The 20152-nt window shown below is 35.7% G+C and overlaps 1 protein-coding gene across 2 annotated transcripts in view; it reads left to right on the top strand.

Annotated features, from left to right (window-relative positions):
* Window positions 1–2065: 2065 nt before the first annotated feature.
* LOC126588443 (DNA (cytosine-5)-methyltransferase CMT3-like) overlaps window positions 2066–20152 on the top strand; it is a 119508-nt gene continuing 101421 nt past the window's right edge. Inside the window, exons 1-2 of one of the 2 annotated variants that reach the window (XM_050253532.1) lie at window positions 2066–2322; window positions 2573–2740. In XM_050253532.1, coding sequence (XP_050109489.1) covers window positions 2140–2322; window positions 2573–2740 — 351 coding nt within the window. In that variant the 5' untranslated portion in view covers window positions 2066–2139. The remainder of the gene's footprint in view (window positions 2323–2572; window positions 2741–20152) is intronic. The other variant, XM_050253534.1, reaches the window with a different exon arrangement.

Raw genomic sequence — 20152 nt, 5'->3', positions numbered from 1 at the left:
ACTTCCGGTACTCTCTCACCGGAATATCAATAGTCGGCCTTTCTCATCATTTTGGCATCTTCTTTGGGGTTACAGCCTTCTTCATATCCATCACCATCCCATTTCCTTTGTGGTTCAAATGTGCTGCCTATTCTATCTACGTCACCGCCTTCCTCCTTGTAGTCTTCTGCAATCTTCACTTCAATAAATATTACAAACCTTGTGGTTTTGAGTACCCTACCCCAAACAATTCAATTCCTACAACCGCCATTGATCCTGCAGTAGAATCAAGCCGAGGTGGTACTAGTACTGTTGATGATCAAGCATGCATCAACAATATTGTGACTTGAAAGAACTCTCTCATGTAACAAGGGGGGTATGATTCTCTCACCTCCTATTCCCATCCCCTTCACTCTCATCTTCTCACACATTGCTTTTTGTCTTATTGTCTCTATAAAAAAATCAATATAAGATGTTAATGTGACTTAACCGTGACTGTTCAAATAGAAGAAAAAGGAAGGGGAGAGAGATTAGGAGGGTATAGAATCATCCACCGTAACAAGGATACATACATACATATATATATAGACACACACACACACCCAAACTCGTGCCCAGCAGTACTGGTGACCAAATATGTACAACTACTATATATAGAATAGCAAGATATACTCCTCAGATATGGGGATCTCGTCGTGGGAAAAAAAAGAGGGAGTTTTAATGAAAAGCCTACGGTACTGTTCTCTTTAACGAAAAATCACATTTTTATACTAAAAAGTCAAACCTGGTACTATTCATTTTACCCTTTATTTTGTCCTTATCATTAAAATTCAAAATTTTCAAGTCATTTTCATTAACTTTCCTAAAAAAAAGCGGGGTTTCTCATAGTTGAAAATATAAATATATGGGGATCTCATATAAGTTTCAATATCCAAGTGTAATTTTGTTATTTGGGCTTTAGTTGTCTGCAGCCTATCACATTTCTATATATTTCAATTTCTTTTAGTGAAAGTAATTGTGTCCACCATTGATTGTCTATAACATCGTGATGTATTTTAACTATTCAAATGTCAAAATTGAAACGGTTAAATGCTTGTTTGGGAATACTTATTAAATAACTGAAAACATTTTTAGTGAAAAATATTTTTGAAACAATTTTTTTAGTAAAAATCTAAGTGGTCTAGAAAAAACACTTCAACACTTTTGATCTAAAATCAATTTCACTAAAAGCACTTTCAATCATTTTAAAACACACTTTCAAACAATCATTAATTTTTTTTAAATATTTAATAAAACACATGAGAACAAAAAGTTAAGGGAAGTCCATATTTGTATGTAACCACTATGATACAAGTGGCTTTATATATCTATATATTCGATACTACTAGCATTATTGAGAGAAGTCTCCTTGTAAGGCAATAAAAACATAATTTTGCAAGTCCAAATAAAAAATCTCCATATAAAAAAGGTATGGAAACAAAAATTAAAAAAACAAAAATAAGTAAATAACGCGAAAATAGAGCAAAAATAACATGGAAATCATTATTTTCTCCAAGTAAAACCACTTTCATGAGAACCAAAAAAATAAAGAATCCACATACCTCTAAGTTGTCAGTAGGCAACAACAATTAGTACACTTACACGAAATTAATTTCTCTTTTCGAGTTATAATATTATAAAAAGAATAATAAATACTTCGATCATCATTTATATGGACTTCTCGTCAACTATTAGTAATACGTAATATTACACCATGTAATATTCACGGAATTAATACATTGTCTCTCTTATGACAACTTTCTATTAATTCTCAACATACATTCGGCGTATGTTTGCACAACTATAACACACTTATTTATGGTACATTGGTAATTAACATTATACAAATAGGAAAAAAAAGTCAAAATGCAAACAAAATTAGATCCAAACACACGGAAAAGTCACCCCCGCAACCAAACACCCCCCCCAAAGTCCTTACGCTCCAAAACCAAACGTCACCTCAAAATTCAAACCCCACTTTCCAAATTTCCCGTTTTCCCGCCCACACGCCGCGCACTCCCCACTCCATAATTTCACGGTATCTCTTTCCTCCCCTCTTTTTTCTCTCTCTAAGATCCACCGTCTTCTCCGGCTATTCAGTCTCTCCCCGCCGTTAGCAGAATGGTGTGCAAGCGGAAGTCGAAGGCCGGAACTTCTTCAGGTTCTCCGCCGAAATCGAAGAACCAAAGGCAAACCAAGAAGGTGAGAGTTGAGGGCGAGGTACCCACGAGTGTTGAAAAAGCTACTTCTCCGCCGAAATCAAAGAAGACTAGGCAAACCAAGCAGGAGAGAGTTGAAGAGGAGGTAGCAAGGAGTGTGGAAAAATCTACTTCTCCGCCAAAATCGAAAAACCCGAGGCAAACCAGAAAGGCGAGAGTTGAAGAGGAGGTAGCTACGAGTGTCGAAAAAGCTGCTTCTCCGCCGAAATCGAAGAAGACGAGGCAAACCAAGGAGGGATGAGTTGAAGAGGAGGTTGCGATGACTGCAAAAAACTGCTTCTTCGCCCACATCGAAGAAGCTGAGGCAAACCAAAAATGCGAGAGTTGAAGAGGAGGTAGCAACGAGTGTGGAAAAATCTGCTTCTTCTCCGAAATCGAAGAATGCAAGGGAAACAAAAAATGCGAGAGTTGAGGAGGAGGTAGCGACCAGTGTGGAAAAAGCTGCTTCTCCGACGAAATTGAAGAAACCGAGGCAAACCAACAAGGCGAGAGTTGAAGAGGAGGTAGCAACGAGTGTGGAAAACGCTGCTTCTCCGCCGAGGAAGCCAGTGACTCGGGAGGAATCCGCGGCTGATGAAGACGGTGAGGAATCGAGGATTATTGGCAAACCGATGGAAGATGAGGAGGCTCGTAAGCAATACCCCAAGAGATATGTGGGAGAGGTGAGAGATTTTGTTTCAAGATTTTGTTTTGTTTTTTAAATTTAGTTTGTATTTTGTGAAAATGTTGGAGATTTAGGGGTATAGATGATCAAGTACTGTGAACTTGAAGGATAAGTGGTACATGATAAGACAAATAAATGGGTTTTAGAATATTTGTGTGTCCAAGCGTTAATGTAGCTGTACCATTTGTGGTAGGATTAATACTTTACCCATTTCCTAAATTCGTATGATTTTTACCTCTTGGTGTTGTCTAATATGGTATCGAAGCTTTGGTTTCAAGAATTTTTGACCAATATTCTGCTTATGTCCATGATTGTTGGAATCCCCAAATTATATGATTCCTGACATGCCAATTCATTGCAAATTTCACATAAATGGTTCTTTTCGACAACATACGGGTTACATTTATATAATTTGACGTGCTATATTTCAAATTAGAAACGTACTCAACTGAAATTTTGGTTGTAATGAATGATTCATGTGCAGAATGTTTTTATGTACTTTTGTTTTTATTTGCTATTATGTGATTTGACAATGTTTCACATTCATTTTTATGTTCAGGGAGAGACGAAAGAAGAACCCTACATTTGCAAGATTGTGGAAATGTTTGAGGCAATTGGTGGGCTATAATATTTTATTGCACAACGGTGCTATAGATCACGAGACACTAATATTTCGAAAGAAACCTTTTCATGATTCTCTTTCCAAATACTTTGTTTCATGGTTTTGTTACGTTAAAAAGTAAGAATCCTGCTATTGGGCGCTGAATTATTAGTTTTTTGCTTTGTTGCAGGTCATAAAGCACCGTGCTAGTGTTGCATGTGGGCGTGTATGTTTTTCAGTTGTCCGAGACGAGAACCCTCTGGATTGTCTTGTTGAAAAACTTCATATTGTTAGGCTGACACTAAATGTATGCTTGAAGTTTCCATATTCATGCTTTTTTTGTTGTTCATGAAGTCCAACATGAATGGGTTATCCTTTTTCTCTCAGGTTGATCAAGATGTGAAGAGTAAATCAATTCCAGTGTGCAATTACTATTGCGACACCAAGTATTTGCTACCGTATTCTACTTTTGTTAATCTGCCAACAGGTTATTGATCTCTTTCTACTTACTGTCATGATGCTGGTTTTTTCTTTCTTTCATTTGGAAGGCTCCTATGTGTTCACATGTTATTCCTGGTTTTGAAATTTCTGAAGATATGCAGTCTGGAAGTTGAGTCACACTCAACTCTCTGTTGAGGATGATGTTTGTTTGGATAGTGAGGTTGATTCAAAGCTGTCAAAAGGAGTGTGTGCCAAATCACAAGTAACATGTGAACACAATTCCACTTCGCCAATATTTCATCCTCATCCTACTTTTTAAGTGGTTTCCAATTGGTGCATGTTTTGCATCATCCATTTTTCCAATATTTGATCCGTCATCCTACTTTTTAAGCATCGTTACTTTGAAAACTTTTTGAAGAAAATGTTATAATATTTCATTCACCTCCGGTTCTTCGGACGCCAATATAATATTTCGTCCACCATCATATTATTGTAATTAAACTAATTCCCTCTCCTGTTCAATTCTGGGGTTGTCTATGAAAATATTTTAATTTTGATGGATCCTACATAATATCTCTTAAAACCCAAATAATTGAAAATATGTCTTTGAAAATGTTGTTAGAAATAATTAATTAATTATTGGGTTTGCTTATATTGATTACCAGGTAGGTTCCTACACCCAGGAGAGAAGTATGATGCATGATTCACTCTGCCTGCCTCCATCTCCAATGATGTTATTGATAGGATTTTTAGTACCTGCTGAAGTAGGGTTAAAATCACTGAAAATACTTGCAAGAATACAAGGTAATTGTAGTATAGATATTCATGCAAGGTCTTTGTCCCCAAAGATTGTTGGACTAATTTGTAATGAAACTAACTCTGAATTAATTATTAAAACATATTTTATCAAAGATTTGAGATTTATGGATTTTAAAAGATTAAATTAACAATAAAAGAAATATGAAGGTTTGGAAATAATGGCAGCAAAGAAGAAAAAAGTTTTTAAAATTAACAATTTAGAGAAATCTAGAATTTGGCCGTCACTATCACAATCTTATGCAATTCTATCAATTACTTATGAATTTTCATATACATGCTTTGTAGGTTAGGTTTTCCTAATGCATATTTTCCTTGTGATGTTCAAGCGAAAATGTATATCTAACATGCAATCCGTTTGGGACGTTCTGAACACATCTTCAGAAGGCCACAAACCCATCCGAGGTCATCTTGGGCTCCAAAAACGCAATTCAAGCCTAAAACGTCACTATTCCAGCATTGCACATCGCTCATTTATTTTATTGCCATAAAATCAACACGTAGTGGAAAAATCTGATATTTTGACACGATCAAGCCAACTGACTCACGAACGTCCTCCAATTGGAATTACTCCAAAATTCGTCAATTTGATTATGTTTTGCTTCAGAGGAATTCGAAAGTCCTATATTAGAAATACAATTCAAAATATCAAAATTTTTCCAAAATATTAACCAAAATATACTAAAAATAAGATTAAATATATAATATAAAATCTACTAATCACACCAAGACAGTGTTTCAGAGGCTTATACGAGTAAAAAGCAAAGAATGTAAGATGGTCTATTGCTTTTCAGAGACTTATTGTTTTTGACAGCGACCGTATTAGTTGTTAATACTGCTTGACATCGCCCGCCTAGCAAGTACTGAATATACCGACATCACCCTTGAATATTATTGTTTTTGACAGTGACCGTAGTAGTTGTTTATACTGCTTGACATCACCCACCTAGCAATTACCGGTTTGATATGCAGACATCACCCTTGACGTCTTTGACAGTGACGGGTGAACGTATTTCTCTATTGCTTTTGACGTTCGTGATATATGATTAATATTGGATATCATCACTTCCAATATAATATTTAAGGAAAATATTGTGCAGGTGATATTTCTGTCTTTGGTCCAATCAAAGACGATAATATTTCACGCACCATCTTCCGGCTCTAGTTCGGGAAATAGTCTTTTGAGAATACTTTAAGCTCGAGGGATCGGAATTAATGATGTCACTGTCAGACGTCATGCAATCTATTAGATAAAATATGATTAAATGATTAAATTACACGATTTTTGGTATCTGAAGTTTCTTAATTTTGAAGTGTGTCTTATTCCAAAATCAACTTTATAAATAATTTAATTCTTTCGTATCCGAAGTTTCCTACATGTGATTTAGCCAACGGATAACTGCGTTGAAAACTAAAAATTATTCTAAAAAAATTAGTTATCCTATTAGTTCAATTATAATATGATAGCAAACATATTATATTAGTATTAGTGTTTATATAAATATTCAATAAGTCTTTTACATCTTTAGCTCTTTTAGTTTTCGACCGTCGGTTCAAATTCTTTGAAAAATGTCAGTTGCCAAGAATTAATTCATAATATTTTCCTACACTTTGAACTTTTCATGCACCAATATTTGGTTTCGATTCATACCATTCAGAAGATTCTAGATTTACATAGATCAATACGTCAATATTTTATATTAATTTTTTATATAAAGATAAAAACAAAATAAAAAATGTGAAAAGAATAAAAAGTAATAAATGAAATGAGAAGGGGGCCATTTTAAGTTTTTCTGAGCATTTATATTGTCTTTTAAGTTATGCGGGTCCTAGCTTGTTTTGAAGATGGAATGGCTCTAGCTGCAGCTAGACTTTGCTTCTTTACTTTGTAAGTAGGAATTAGCAAAAAGAAAGAGTTCAGAAAAGTATTTCCGAATCATTTATATTATTTTTTAAGAAAACTAATAAAAAGGGTTTGAAAACTTTGAGTTTTAACGATAATGACAAAATAAATGGTAAAGTAAATAGTACCATAATTGACTTTTTAGTGTAAAAATATGATTTTTCGTTAAAATAAACAATGATGAGAGCTTTTCGTTAAAATTCCATATTTTTTATCCTAGCTTGTTTTGAAGATGTGGAATGGGATCTAGCCGGTCGACCCAGACTTCTCTTCCTTATTATTATTATTATTATTATTTATTTTACGTTCGAAGCCATGGCGGTAGCACGCGTCTGGAACATGGAATGGGATCCAACCGATCCAGTGTCCACACGGACGTCTCTTCCCTATTATTTTATTATTTATTTTTTTCTTCGAAGACACGATGGCAGGACGCGTTTATTTGCATTTTAGGATTTCCTTGTTGCAGCTTCCGAAAACGCACACCAGCCCAAGCTGATGTGCTATATAATCAAGTTAAATCTACATACCTAACCGTTAGCAGATGGACTATATAATTAGTCTACATAACTAACCATTTTACCCTTTAAACTTTAATACCCATCTGTCTTATCTTCAATACCCATTAGTTTTATTTTATTCAACATGTCAAATTTGACTTCTTACAAATTAAGTATGTGATAAAAAACATACATCGATTAAATATGTCTCTATTTCTATCCGTTCATGGATTCGACACTTGAAAATTACAACAAGAACAACCATTAGACATATTAATTTTTCATACTAATTATTTACTATACATAATTATAAGGTAAAATACAATAAAATGTACCTTTAAAAAAAAGGAAAACTAATGAAAATGGCTTGAAAACTTTGAGTTTTAATGATAAGGACAAAATAAATGGTAAAGTGATAGTACCGGGATTGACTTTTTAGTGTAAAAATGTGGTTTTTCGTTAAAGTGAACAGTACCGGGTGCTTTTCGTTAAAGTTCCCTTAAAAAAAACCTGCAGTATGGTTCACTTTAACGAAAAATCACATTTTTACACCAAAAAGTCAAATTTAGTACTATTTATTTTACCATTTATTTTGTCCTTATAGTTAAAACTCAAAGTTTTCAAATCTCTTTCATTAGTTTTCTTTTTTTTAAAAGGTGAAATCTCTGCAAGTTGTTTGTGAGTTGCCAAGCACATATCCACCTCTAACTAAGCTTAACAAGGAAAAGAAAAAGAAAATTAAATTAATCAAATTGTAACTACATGGAAAATAATTTCAATAAAAAAAAAAACAAAAAATTGCTGAATGGTTCCCTGCTCTTGTTTTGTTGGTGTTGTGTTATAATAAAGGCCATGTATGTCTAATCCGAGCATTCTCTGAATGAATAGAGCTGATGGGTATCAAAGTATAAAGGGTAAAATAAATAAAAAAGCAAGATGGCACATGAGATGGTAGACGCAAAGTGGACATTTAAGATATCCGCGGTCAGTTTGTCTGGTTTTGTATTTGATAAGCACTTGGAAGCAGTTGGCCACTGCTTCTTTGAGACTTTCATGATCATTTTTATTATTTTTAATTATCGACGGGCTGTTTTGATTTCTCTTCCCTACGTTGTGTGTCAAAATTATGTAGGTACCGGCTTTTGTACGACGAAAATATTCTTCTTCTATTTCATTAATTTATTGTAACCTCGCTTATATAATCCAAAAACTCAAACCTTTAGCTGTATCTTGCTCTCCACGTACTATCACTCTCTCCTTCTCTGCACAACAAAATGAAACGTTTTATTGCAAAGAAAATCGAACTCCTCATTAATGCTCTGATAATCGCCCTCGATCGTGATCATCCCAATGGCGAACCAGACCTAGAAGCTGCAATGCCGCAAGTTCCAGATCGAAGGAAGTACGATAAGTTCCCATCCAGCAACTTAGATTGGGCAAAGATAATCGTTGGGTTCTGCTTGACAGCAGCGATCGGACTAGGGCTTATCCGCTTCCAAATTCCTCCCGGCCAGCTCCCTTTACCTGTGACCTTTGACCTTCTTGGACTATCAGTCTTACTTGCCTTCACTTGTATCTTTGTGAGCAAATCCATTCACTTCAGGTACTCTCTCGCTGGAATATCAATAGCTGGCCTTTCTCATTATTTTGGTCTCTTCTTTGGGGTCACATCCTTCTTTATATCCATCACCATCCCATTTCCTTTGTGGTTCAAATGTGTTGCCTACTCTATTTACGTCGCCGCCTTCCTCCTTGTAGTTTTCTGCAATCTTCACTTCAATAAATATTACAAACCTCGTGGTTTTGAGTACCCTACCCCAAACAATTCAATTACTACAACCGCCATTGATCCTGTTGTAGAATCAAGCCGAGGTGGTACAGGTACTGTTGATGATCAAGCATGCATCAGCAGTATTGTTTGACTTGAAAGAACTCTCTCATGCAACAAGGATGCATATATATCCAGACTCGTGCCCTACAGTACTGGTGAGCAAATATGTACAACTACTATATATATAGAATAGCAAGATATACTCCTCAGATTTGGGGATCTCATATTTGTTGTAAGTTTCAATATCCAAGTGTAATTTTGTTGTTTGGGCTTTAGTTGTCTGCAGCTTCTCACTATTGCTATGTTGTACCAGTCGTGTTTAATCCATTTGTTACTTCTATATATTTCATCTTCTTTTAGTAAAAGAAATTATATCCACCATTGATTGTCCATAACATCGTGATGTATTTTTGGTGAAAAATATTTTTGAAATTATTTTTTCAGTAAAAATCTAAGTGGATCAGGAAAAAACACTTTAATAATTTTGGTCCAAAATCAATTTTACTAAAACACTTTCAATCATTTTAAAAGCATTTTCAAATCATCATTAATTTTTTTAAGTATTTAATAAAACATATGAGAACAAAAAGTTAAGGGAAGTCCATAATTGTGATTTGGGCGGGTTGTTGTGTTGTTTTGGGTTGAGACTTGAGAGTGAAGCCTAAATTAGGCGTTGGGTTATTTATACATTTGTATTTACGTTTTGATTTTTATGTAACAACTATAATACAAGTGGCTTTATATATCTATATATTCGATACTACTAGCTCTATTGAGAGAAGTCTCTTTGTAAGACAATAAAAACATAATTTTACAAGTCCAAATAAAAAAATCTCCAGATATAAAAAAGTTATGGAAACAAAAATTCAAAAGCAAAAATAAGTAAATAACACGAAAATAGAGCAAAAATAGCATGGAAATCATTATTTTCTCCAGGTAAAACCACTTTCATGAACCCAAAAAATTAAAGAATCCACATCTCTAAGTTGTCAGTAGGCAACAACAATTAGTACACTTACATGAAATTAATTTCTCTTTTCGAGTTATAATATTATAAACAGAATAATAAGCACTTTGACAATTATGTACTCATGGAATTATGCATCAAACAAGTTGTGTGGGTACATCACAAGAAAATGGTGTTGCCGAGATAAAAAATAGGGATTTGTTGGAAAAAACCAGGTCCTTGATGTTTCAAATGAATGTTCCCAAGATGTTTTGGTCCCAAGGCATTCTTACTACCACTTACGTCATTAACAGGTTGCCTAGTCGAATACTGAGTTCTAAATCACCCTATGAGATCCTTAATGGAAGAACCATGGATGTATCTCACCTCATAACTTTTGGGTGCATTTGCTTTGTCCACATTCAAGCTGCTCAACGTGACAAATTGGAACCAATAGCTACTAAGTGTGTATTCATGGGTTATTTAAGTTCTCAGAAGGGTTACAAGTGTTATAATCCAAGCACTCGAAAAATCATAGTGTCCAGAGATGTGAGATTTGATGAATTCACTCCCTATTTTTGAAAAAAACTCCGAGTCTATTTCGCAGGGAGAGAGTTTCTTGGATTCTTTTCCACTTCCTACTCCAGTTGAAGTGCATGAATGTAGCTCCCAATTTCTCTCTATTAATCATACTAATGGTCATTTGAGTTGTGAAAATTCCATTGATCTTTCTCAAACTCAAGATTAACTCCAAGAAGCTGTGATTGCTCCAAGGAGAAACCCTACCAGAGATAGGCAACCACCTGCAAGGTTTCAAGAGTATGTGGCTTATACTGCAAGGCATCCTATTTCTCAAGCTGTTACTTATAAAAATTTGTCTTCATCTCATGCATCTTTCCTTAGTCTGTTGTCTAATGAAACTGAACCTAAAAGTTTTCAAGAAGCAATGCACGAAGAACTCAAGGTCTTGAATGATAATCACACATGGAGTGTTGTCAAGCTTCCCAAAAGGAAGAAAGCTGTGGGAAGTAGGTAGATTTACAAGACAAAATTTCACTTTGATGGTGAAATTGAAAGGCACAAAGCCAGACTAGTAGCTAGAGGATTCACTCAAACATATGGCATTGATTACAAGGAGACATTTGCTCCAGTTGCCAAGATGAACATTGTGAGAGTTCTACTATTTGTGGCTGTTAATCATAAATGGCCCTTGTTCCAAATGGATGTAAAGAATGCCTTTCTTCATGGTGACCTCGAAGAAGAGGTATACATGAGATTACCACCCGGACATCCTCAAGAGAATGAAACTAATATGGTCTGCAAACTTCACAAAGCCATATATATGGACTCAAGCAATCTCCTCGTGCATGGTACTCCAAACTGAGCTCAGTTTTGGAAGTTGCAGGATTCAAAAGAAGCCATGCTAATTCTTCCTTATTTGTTTGAATTGGTTCAGCTGGTAAACTCATGGTACTTATTTATGTTGATGATTTAATCATTACAGGAGACAATATTGATGAACTTAATGCTCTCAAGCAATCCATTCACCACAAATTTGCAATCAAAGATTTGGGAGTTCTCAAATATTTTCTTGGGATTGAGATTGCTACTTCTAATAAGGGTCTGTTCTTAAATCAAAGAAAATATGTGTTGGATCTTCTTGATGAGGCAAAAATGATGGACTCCAAACCTGCTCATACTCCTTTAGTTAGCAAACTCAAGTTAGATGTTGAAGGTGAATCTTTAACTGATCTTAACACCTATCAAAGATTAGTTGGGAAACTTATTTATCTTACTATTACGAGACCAGGCATTGCTTATGCAGTGAGTCTCATTAGTCTGTTCATGCATTCTTCTACCTCTATTCACTAGGAAATGGTCAAAAGACTTCTCAGGTACCTTAAAGGCTCAGTGGGAAGGGGTATTCTCATGAAGAAAAATGGTTCAACTCATATTATGGGCTACACCGATGCTGACTGGGCAGGTAATGCCCTTGATCGTAAATCTACCACAGGTTTTTGTACCTTCATTGGGGGCAACCTTGTTACATGGAAGAGCAAAAAGCAAGCTGTGATAGCTAGGTCAAGTGCTGAAGCTGAGTATCGTGTGATGGCATCTACTGCTTGTGAGCTTATTTGGTTAAAAAGTCTCCTTACAGACCTAGGTTTTTCAAGCTCTTAACCGATGTATTTGCACTGTGATAACCAAGCTGCCATGCACATCGCATCGAATCTGGTGTTTCACGAAAGAACAAAACACATCGAATCTGGTGTTTCACGAAAGAACAAAACACATTGGTGTTCCATGCATCTTTCTTCATAGTTTTGGTTTTCATATTTTACCTAGAAACTTGTATCTAGTTTAGTTGGTTTAACTAGTGGCCCATATCAGTGGCTTGCAACTGTCTTTTGTCTTTAGCTGCTAGTCTTGCTCGGTCTCCCTATATAGAGCCTTCACTTGTAATTGTTACTTATGAATGAATACAAACAACCACTTTGAACTAGAAATCAACACAACAAGTATGGAAAAAGCTGCTTCTCCACCGAGGAAGCCAATGATTAAGCCCCAGTTTGGGGTTGAGGTGATTTAAAAAAAAGCTCGTATGAAAAAAAGCTGGAAGTGTTTTTGGTGTTTGGTAAACTAAAAAAAAAGGGCTTATTTTGGAAGCTGCTGTGAGAATAAGCTGAAATCAAAGGAAAAAGCTGAAGCTGCCATTTGTAGCTTTGGAAAACTGGTTTTTTTTCAAAGCACACAGAACTAGAGTGCTCCTTTAATGAAAAGACCCACTATCAGACTGCTTTTTTTTTTCAAAAGCACTTTTACAAAAAAGTTTACCAAACACTCTGCTGATTTATTTCACAGCCGTTTATTCTCACAGCACAGCCGCTTATTCTCACAGCAACTTTTTTTCAAAGCACATCAATACCAAACCAGCCCTAAGGAGTTAGCTGCGGCTGATGAAGACGGAGAGGAATCGAGGTTTATTGACAAACCGATGGAAGATAAGGAGGCTCATAAGCAATACCCCAAGCGATATGTCGGAGAGGTGAGAAATTTTGTTTCAAGATTTGTTTTTTATTTTTTTATAGAATTTAGTTAGTAATTTGTGAAAATGTTGGAGATTTAGGTGTTATAGATGATCAAATACTATGAACTGCAAGGATAAGTGGTATATGATAAGACAAAATAATGGGCTTTAGAATCTTTGTGTTTCCAAGCGTTAATGTAGCTGTAACATTTGTGGTAAGATTAATTCTTGACCCATTTCCTAAATTCATATGATTTTTACCTCTCGGCGTTGTTTAATATTGTATTGAAGCTTTGGTTTCAATAATTTTTGTGTTTTAAGATTTCAACCTTGGTTTTACAATTCTTTGTTGGATATGCATAATGTTAAAAAACCTTGATTTTACAGTCCTATGTTGGATTTGCATAATGTTAACACGATGGACGAATCTCTTATAAATTGTAATATACTTCATTATTATTTGTTTACAAGAGGGAAGTCCTCTCTTATAGAGGGCCAAAACTACACAACCGGTCCTAACAAGTGGACAAGCCAAATGATGATTACATGAGGAAAAACACTGAAGAGGAAAATAAGGAGAAAAGGAAAGTAAAGTAAAGTAATGATGACTAACTATAAAGTAAAGTAATGATGGCTAACTAGAGGAATAATTACAAGTCTATTGTCTATACCAATAATATGTAGCAGTTATTGTTGACTTGTTGACACTCCCCCTCAAGTTGGTGCATAAATGTCATGAATGCCCTACTTGCTTAGTGAGTTGTGAAATACTGTACTTGTGATTGCTTTGGTGAGCATGTCTGCTAATTAATCTCCAGATTTAACGAATGGAACTTCAATAAGTCTTGCCTCAATTTTTTCTTTAATAAAATGTCTATCCACCTCCACATGGTTGGTTCGATCATGTTGAACCGGATTGTGAGCAATGTCAATCGCAGCTTTGTTGTCACAATGTAGATGCATAGCATGCTTGGGCCTAAATCCCAAATCTCTTAGTAAATTCTTCACCCAAAGTAGTTCACATACTCCATGTGCCATGCTTCGATATTCTGCTTCAGCACTTGATCTAGCAACAACCTTTTGTTTCTTACTACGCCAAGAGACTAGATTTCCTCCAACAATAACAAAGTATCTTGATGTTGATCGTCTGTTAGTTACATCACCAGCCCAATCAGCATCAGTGTAGCCTTTAACGTCTAGATGATCATGTTTTGAAAACATTAATCATTTCCCAGAAGCTGACTTTAAATACCTCAAGATACGGTTTACAGCATCCATGTGTGTTTCACTTGGTGCATGCATAAACTGGCTTACCATGTTGACTGCATATGCTATATCTGGTCTACTATGTGCAAGATATATTAGCTTACCAACAAGTCGTTGATATCTCTCTTTGTTGGTAGGTATCTGATCAGGATATTCACCAAATTTGTGATTCAGCTCAATTGGGGTATCTGCTGGTTTGCATGCTAGCATCCTAATTTCCGTCAAAATATCAAGAACATATTTCCGTTGTGATAGAAATATTCCTTGTTGTGAGCGGGCCACCTCAATGCCCAAGAAATACTTTAAGTCACTGAGATCTTTCATCTCAAATTCACTTGCTAGATACTTTTGCAGTGCTACCTTCTCTTCTGTATCATTTCCTGTAACCACCATGTCATCCACATATACAATAAAAGCAGTGATTTTACCTTTCTTATGCTTTAAGAAAAGAGTATGATCTGAGTTGCTTTGCTTGTATCCAAAAACTTTCATTGATTTGGTAAATCTCCCAAACCAAGCTCTCGGTGATTGCTTTAAACCATACAATGACTTTTTTAGTTTACAAACGTTGTTGGTCTGATTGGGATCCAGCTTGCATCCTAGGGGAAGCTCTATATAAACTTCTTCTTCTAAATCTCCATGTAGAAAAGCATTTTTGACATCAAATTGTTGCAAAGGCCAGTCAAGGTTTGCTGCTAGGGATAAGAGTACACGAATATTGCTTATCTTAGCTACATGGGCAAAAGTCTCTTCGTAGTCAATGCCATATGTATGCGTGTAGCCTTTTGCCACTAATCTTGCTTTGTATAGCTCAATAGTGCCATATGCATTGAATTTTACTGTGTATATCCACTTGCACCCAACTGATCTCTTCCCCTTGGGTAGGTTAGTTAACTCCCAAGTGGAATTTTTCTGGAGTGCCTCCATTTCTTCATTCATTGCACGAGTCCACCTAGGATCTTTCATAGCATCCTCTACACTACAAGGAATAGATACAGTGGATAATTGATTTACAAATGCCTCACATGATGTAGATAGCCTATGGAGGGAAACATGGTTAGCAATTAGGTATTTAACCTTGGCTCTAGGATCAGTATCATATAACTGTTTAGGAATCCCTTGAGATTTTCGAGGGGGAAGTTGATAATTAATGGACTCAATTTGACTTGACTCAGGTACAATCTCAATAGAATTAGATTGATCAGTTACCTGTTGATTGTGTTCACGGGCTGATTGATCATGTGGTACTGTCAAAGAAGGCAATCCCAAGCCATTTGGACTTAACGTTGCTGGATGTACTTCTGTGTCTGATGTTGGAGTCGATGATTCTGTTTCTACATGTATTGTTTAATTACAGTCATTTGCCGACTTATCAACATTTATCTCAGTTTCTGAAATTTCTGCAACAATTTTAATGTTGCTAATGTCTTGGGTATCCTCTTTAAACATATTATTCTTCTCCTGAAGGGGATACTCAATGTCTCCCTTTGAAAAATTTATTTCTCCTTCTTGAAACTGGACATCTGCAGTGATGTATAAAGTTTGGGTAGGAGGATGAAAACATTTGTATCCCTTTTTTGTATCAGAATAACCCAATAATACACACCGGAGGGCACATGGATCAAACTTCCCCCGTTGATGTGGATAAACCTGTACATAAGCCACACACCCAAAGACACGTGGTTCTAAGTTTGGGATAGATGGAATGGTGAGAAGGTGGTTAATTGTTTGGAATGGTGTTTGATATTGGAGAGTACTGGATGGTGTTCGATTTCTGAGATATGTTGCAGAACACAGTGCCTCCCCCCAAAACTTATGATGCATGTTGGCACCATATAAAGCTGCACGAACCACTTCTAAGAGATGTCGATTCTTCCTCTCTGCTACACCGTTTTGTTAAGGTGTATAGGCACATGTGGTTTGATGAACAATACCATGCTTTTGCAAATAGTTATGCAGAGCATGATTGACATATTCTCCTCCATTATCAGACCTGAGTGTGTGGATTTTCTTGTCAAACTGAGTTGCAACATATTGATGAAAAATATTGAACTTGGTAGGAACTTCACTCTTGTGCTTCATTGGAAACACCTAGTCATTCTAGTACAGTCATCTATAAATGTCACAAACCATCTAAATCCAAAAGTGGTAGTAATTCTGGCAGGACCCTAAACGTCAGAATGAACGACTATGAATGGCACAGAACTTTTATTTAATCTTAATGGATAGGAAACACGATGACTTTTGGCCAAAATACAAATTTCACAATGGAAATCGGATTCTTTGAATTGGGGAAAAAGTTCAAGGAATAAAAGTTTAAGATAACCAAATGAGGGATGTCCTAATCGCCTGTGCCATAACCAAATCTTCTTCATTCAGGTTGATTCGTCTCTGCTTACATGATGCACTTGACTCAATCTATTGCTGCATTCTTCCGTTAAGTCCAAATAATATAGTTTGCCCCTTCTAGTACCACAACTAATCACGGCCCTGGTGAGCAGATCCTGGAAAAGACAATATAGTGGCAAAAAAGAAACAGAACAATTAAGGGAGTCAATAATTTGAGAAACAGATAAAAGATCGTAATCTAAGGATGGTACAACTAGGACATGATCAAGATTGAGTGAGGAAGTTAGTGAAAGAAAGCCTTCTCCAGTAACTGGAGAGATTGAACCATTGACACTGGTAATGAATGTCTGGTTGGCTGTTTTTAGTGAGTGAAAAATGTTAGCATCAGATGTCATGTGATATGTGGCACCTGTATCAATAATCCACGATCTATTACAAGTATTAGCGGATGTAGAATTAGATATACCTTAGGTGTTCAAGGCTTTTGGGACATGGTCAGATGAGCTAACATCTTAAGAAGACTCAGAGGTGGTGAATGATGCTCTGTTGGATTCCTTATTTTGTCCTTTGTGAACCCATCCTTCTGGATAGCCAATAATCTCATAACAGCCTTGAATATTATGATTTTTCAATCCGCATTTGGTGCACTGCATAGGTGGTCGATTACGAAATCGATCAGCTGTTGAGGAGTTTATGTTTTGAAGTCGAGGTCCTTGTGGAGATCGAGAATTTGTGGTAAATAGCACAGTAGCTTCAGGCATGGTGGCACTTTCTGTCATGGTTCCTTGTTGGTTGCTTTCACGTTTGACATGAGAGTATGCTCATTCAAGACTAGGTTTGGGCTCCATCCTTAAAATCTCACCACGAATTTGATCAAACTTGTTGTCTAATCATGCAAGAAAAATATAGACTCGAAGTCACTCAATTTCTTGCTGCCTTGATGAAATATCATATGGATCCTTCATGTTAGTAGGACTAAGTTGATCAAGTTCTTGAAAAATATCGGTGAGATTGCTGTAATAGTTAGCAATAGGAGCTCCATTTTGCTTCATGGTAAATGACCTTTTATGAAGATCATATATTTTGGCTTCATCAGAGCCATCTGAGTAAGTCTTTTTTATGGCATCCCATACCTGCATGGCTGTGTCGTAACGGATGAACTGCTTCATCTGATTGGGTGTCATAGCATCAAATAACCAATTTTTGACTTGGCAATTTTCAACGCGCCACTTGTTATACAGTGGGTCTGTGATTGCAGGCTGCTTGGTATCACCAGAAAGATGCCCATGTTTTTCTCGACCAACGATTTTCATCTCTATGACTTGATGCCATAGAGAATAGTTGTTCTCATCAAGTTTAATTCCTGCAGAGAAATTGGAATTATCATTTTGAATGGTGACCACTTGTGTGGTGGAGTTTGATTCACCTGGTGTGAAGGATTGAATTGGTGGGTCTGATACTTCATCATCACTAGTCATTGTATAGACTTAAGATCGGTGAAGTTGAAATAAAATAAAAACTGATATGATGATTAAGATATGATATGGCGGAAGCTTTTTTCTGTTTTTAAGGTTCAAGAGTCAGTCATGGTCGACTGCTCTGACACCATCTCAGAAATTGTAATATACTTCATTATTATTTGTTTACAAGAGGGAAGTCCTCTCTTATAGAGGGCCAAAACTACACAACCGGTCCTAACAAGTGGACAAGCCAAATGATGATTACATGAGGAAAAACACCGAAGAGGAAAATAAGGAGAAAAGTAAAGTAAAGTAAATTAATGATGACTAACTATAAAGTAAAGTAATGATGGCTAATTAGAGGAATAATTACAAGCCTATTGTCTATACCAATAATGTCTAGCAACTATTGTTGACTTGTTGACACTCCCCCTCAAGTTTGTGCATAGATGTCATGAATGCCCAACTTGCTTAGTGAGTTGTGAAATACTGTATTTGTGACTGCACAATGGTACTATAGATCACAAGACACTGTAAGATATTTCGAAAGAAACCTTTTCATAATTCTCTTTCCAAATACTTTGTTCCATGGTTTTTTGTTTCTTTCCAAATACTTTGTTCCATGGTTTTTTGTTACGTTAAAAAGTAAGAATCCTGCTATCGGGCGTTGAATTATTAGCTTTTTGCTTTGTTGCAGGTCATAAAGCACTGTGCTACTGTTGTTTGTGGACGTGTATTCTTTTCAGATGTCCGAGATGACAACCCTCTGGATTGTCTTGTTTAAAAACTTCATATTGTTAGGCTGACACTAAATGTATGCTTGAAGTTTCCATATTCATGCCTTTTTTGTTGTTCATGAAGTCCAACATGAATAAGTTATCCTTTTTCTCTCAGGTTGATCAAGATGTGAAGAGTAAATCAATTCGACACCAAGTATTTGCTACCGTATTCTACTTTTGTCAATGTGCCAACAGGTTATTGATCTCTTTCTACTTACTGTCATGATGCTGGTGTTTTCTTTCTTTCGTTTGGAAGGCTCCTATGTGTTCACATGTTATTCCTGGTTTTGAAATTTCAGAAGATATGCAGTCTGGAAGTTGAGTCACACTCAACTCGCTGTTGAGGATGATGTTTGTTTGGATAGTGAGGTTGATTCAAAGCTGTCAAATGGAGTGTGCGCCAAATCACAAGTAACATGTGAACACAATTCAACTTTGCCAATATTTCATCCGCCATCCTACTTTTTAAAGTAGTTTCCAATTGGTTTGTGCATGTTTTGTATCATCCATTTTCCCAATATTTGATCCGTCATCCTACTTTTTAAGCATCGTTACTTTGAAAAGTTTTTGAAGAAAATGTTATAATATTTCATTCACCTTCGGTTCTTCGGATGCCAAAATAATATTTCATCCACTATCATATATTGTAATTGAACTAATTCCCTCTCTCGTTTAATTCTGGGGTTGTCTTTGAAAATATTTCAATTTTGAGGGATCCTACATAATATCTCTTAATACCCAAATAACTGAAAATATGTCTTTGAAAATGGTGTTAGAAATAATTAATTAATTATTGAGTTTGCTTATATTAATTACGAGGTAAGTTCCTACAGCCATGGGAAGAAAAGAACTAAGAAGTATAGTGCTTATTCCTTGTTATCTGAAGTTTCGTGTCCTATATTGACATCACCCTTGAATATCATCGTCTTTGACAGTGACCGTAGTTAATGGCTTACATTCCAAAATCAATTTTATAGACAATCAACTAAAAATTATTCTAAAAATATGAGTTACTGTATTAGTTCAATTATAATATGATAGCAAACATATTATATTGTCGAACTAGTTAGTCCATTATAATATGGTAGCAAACATATTATATTGTTGACCTTATTAGTTCAATTATAATATTGTAAAGACGACACCAAGCTACTTAGTATTATAGTTTGATGATATTTTTTTCATTTAAAAGTAAAAGGTTTTAAGTTTGAATATTGTGGATAACGAATTCGATACTAAATTAGGTTGTTCATTTTGTAGCTTAACTAAACTTTCAATTCTAAATTAAATTGCTTATTTTATGGTTTAACTAAATTCCCCGTTCGAGTAGT

The sequence above is a fragment of the Malus sylvestris genome, chromosome 11, assembly GCF_916048215.2.
Source record: "Malus sylvestris chromosome 11, drMalSylv7.2, whole genome shotgun sequence".
NCBI lineage: Eukaryota > Viridiplantae > Streptophyta > Magnoliopsida > Rosales > Rosaceae > Malus > Malus sylvestris.
This window is presented reverse-complemented; position numbering and strand designations above follow the sequence as displayed.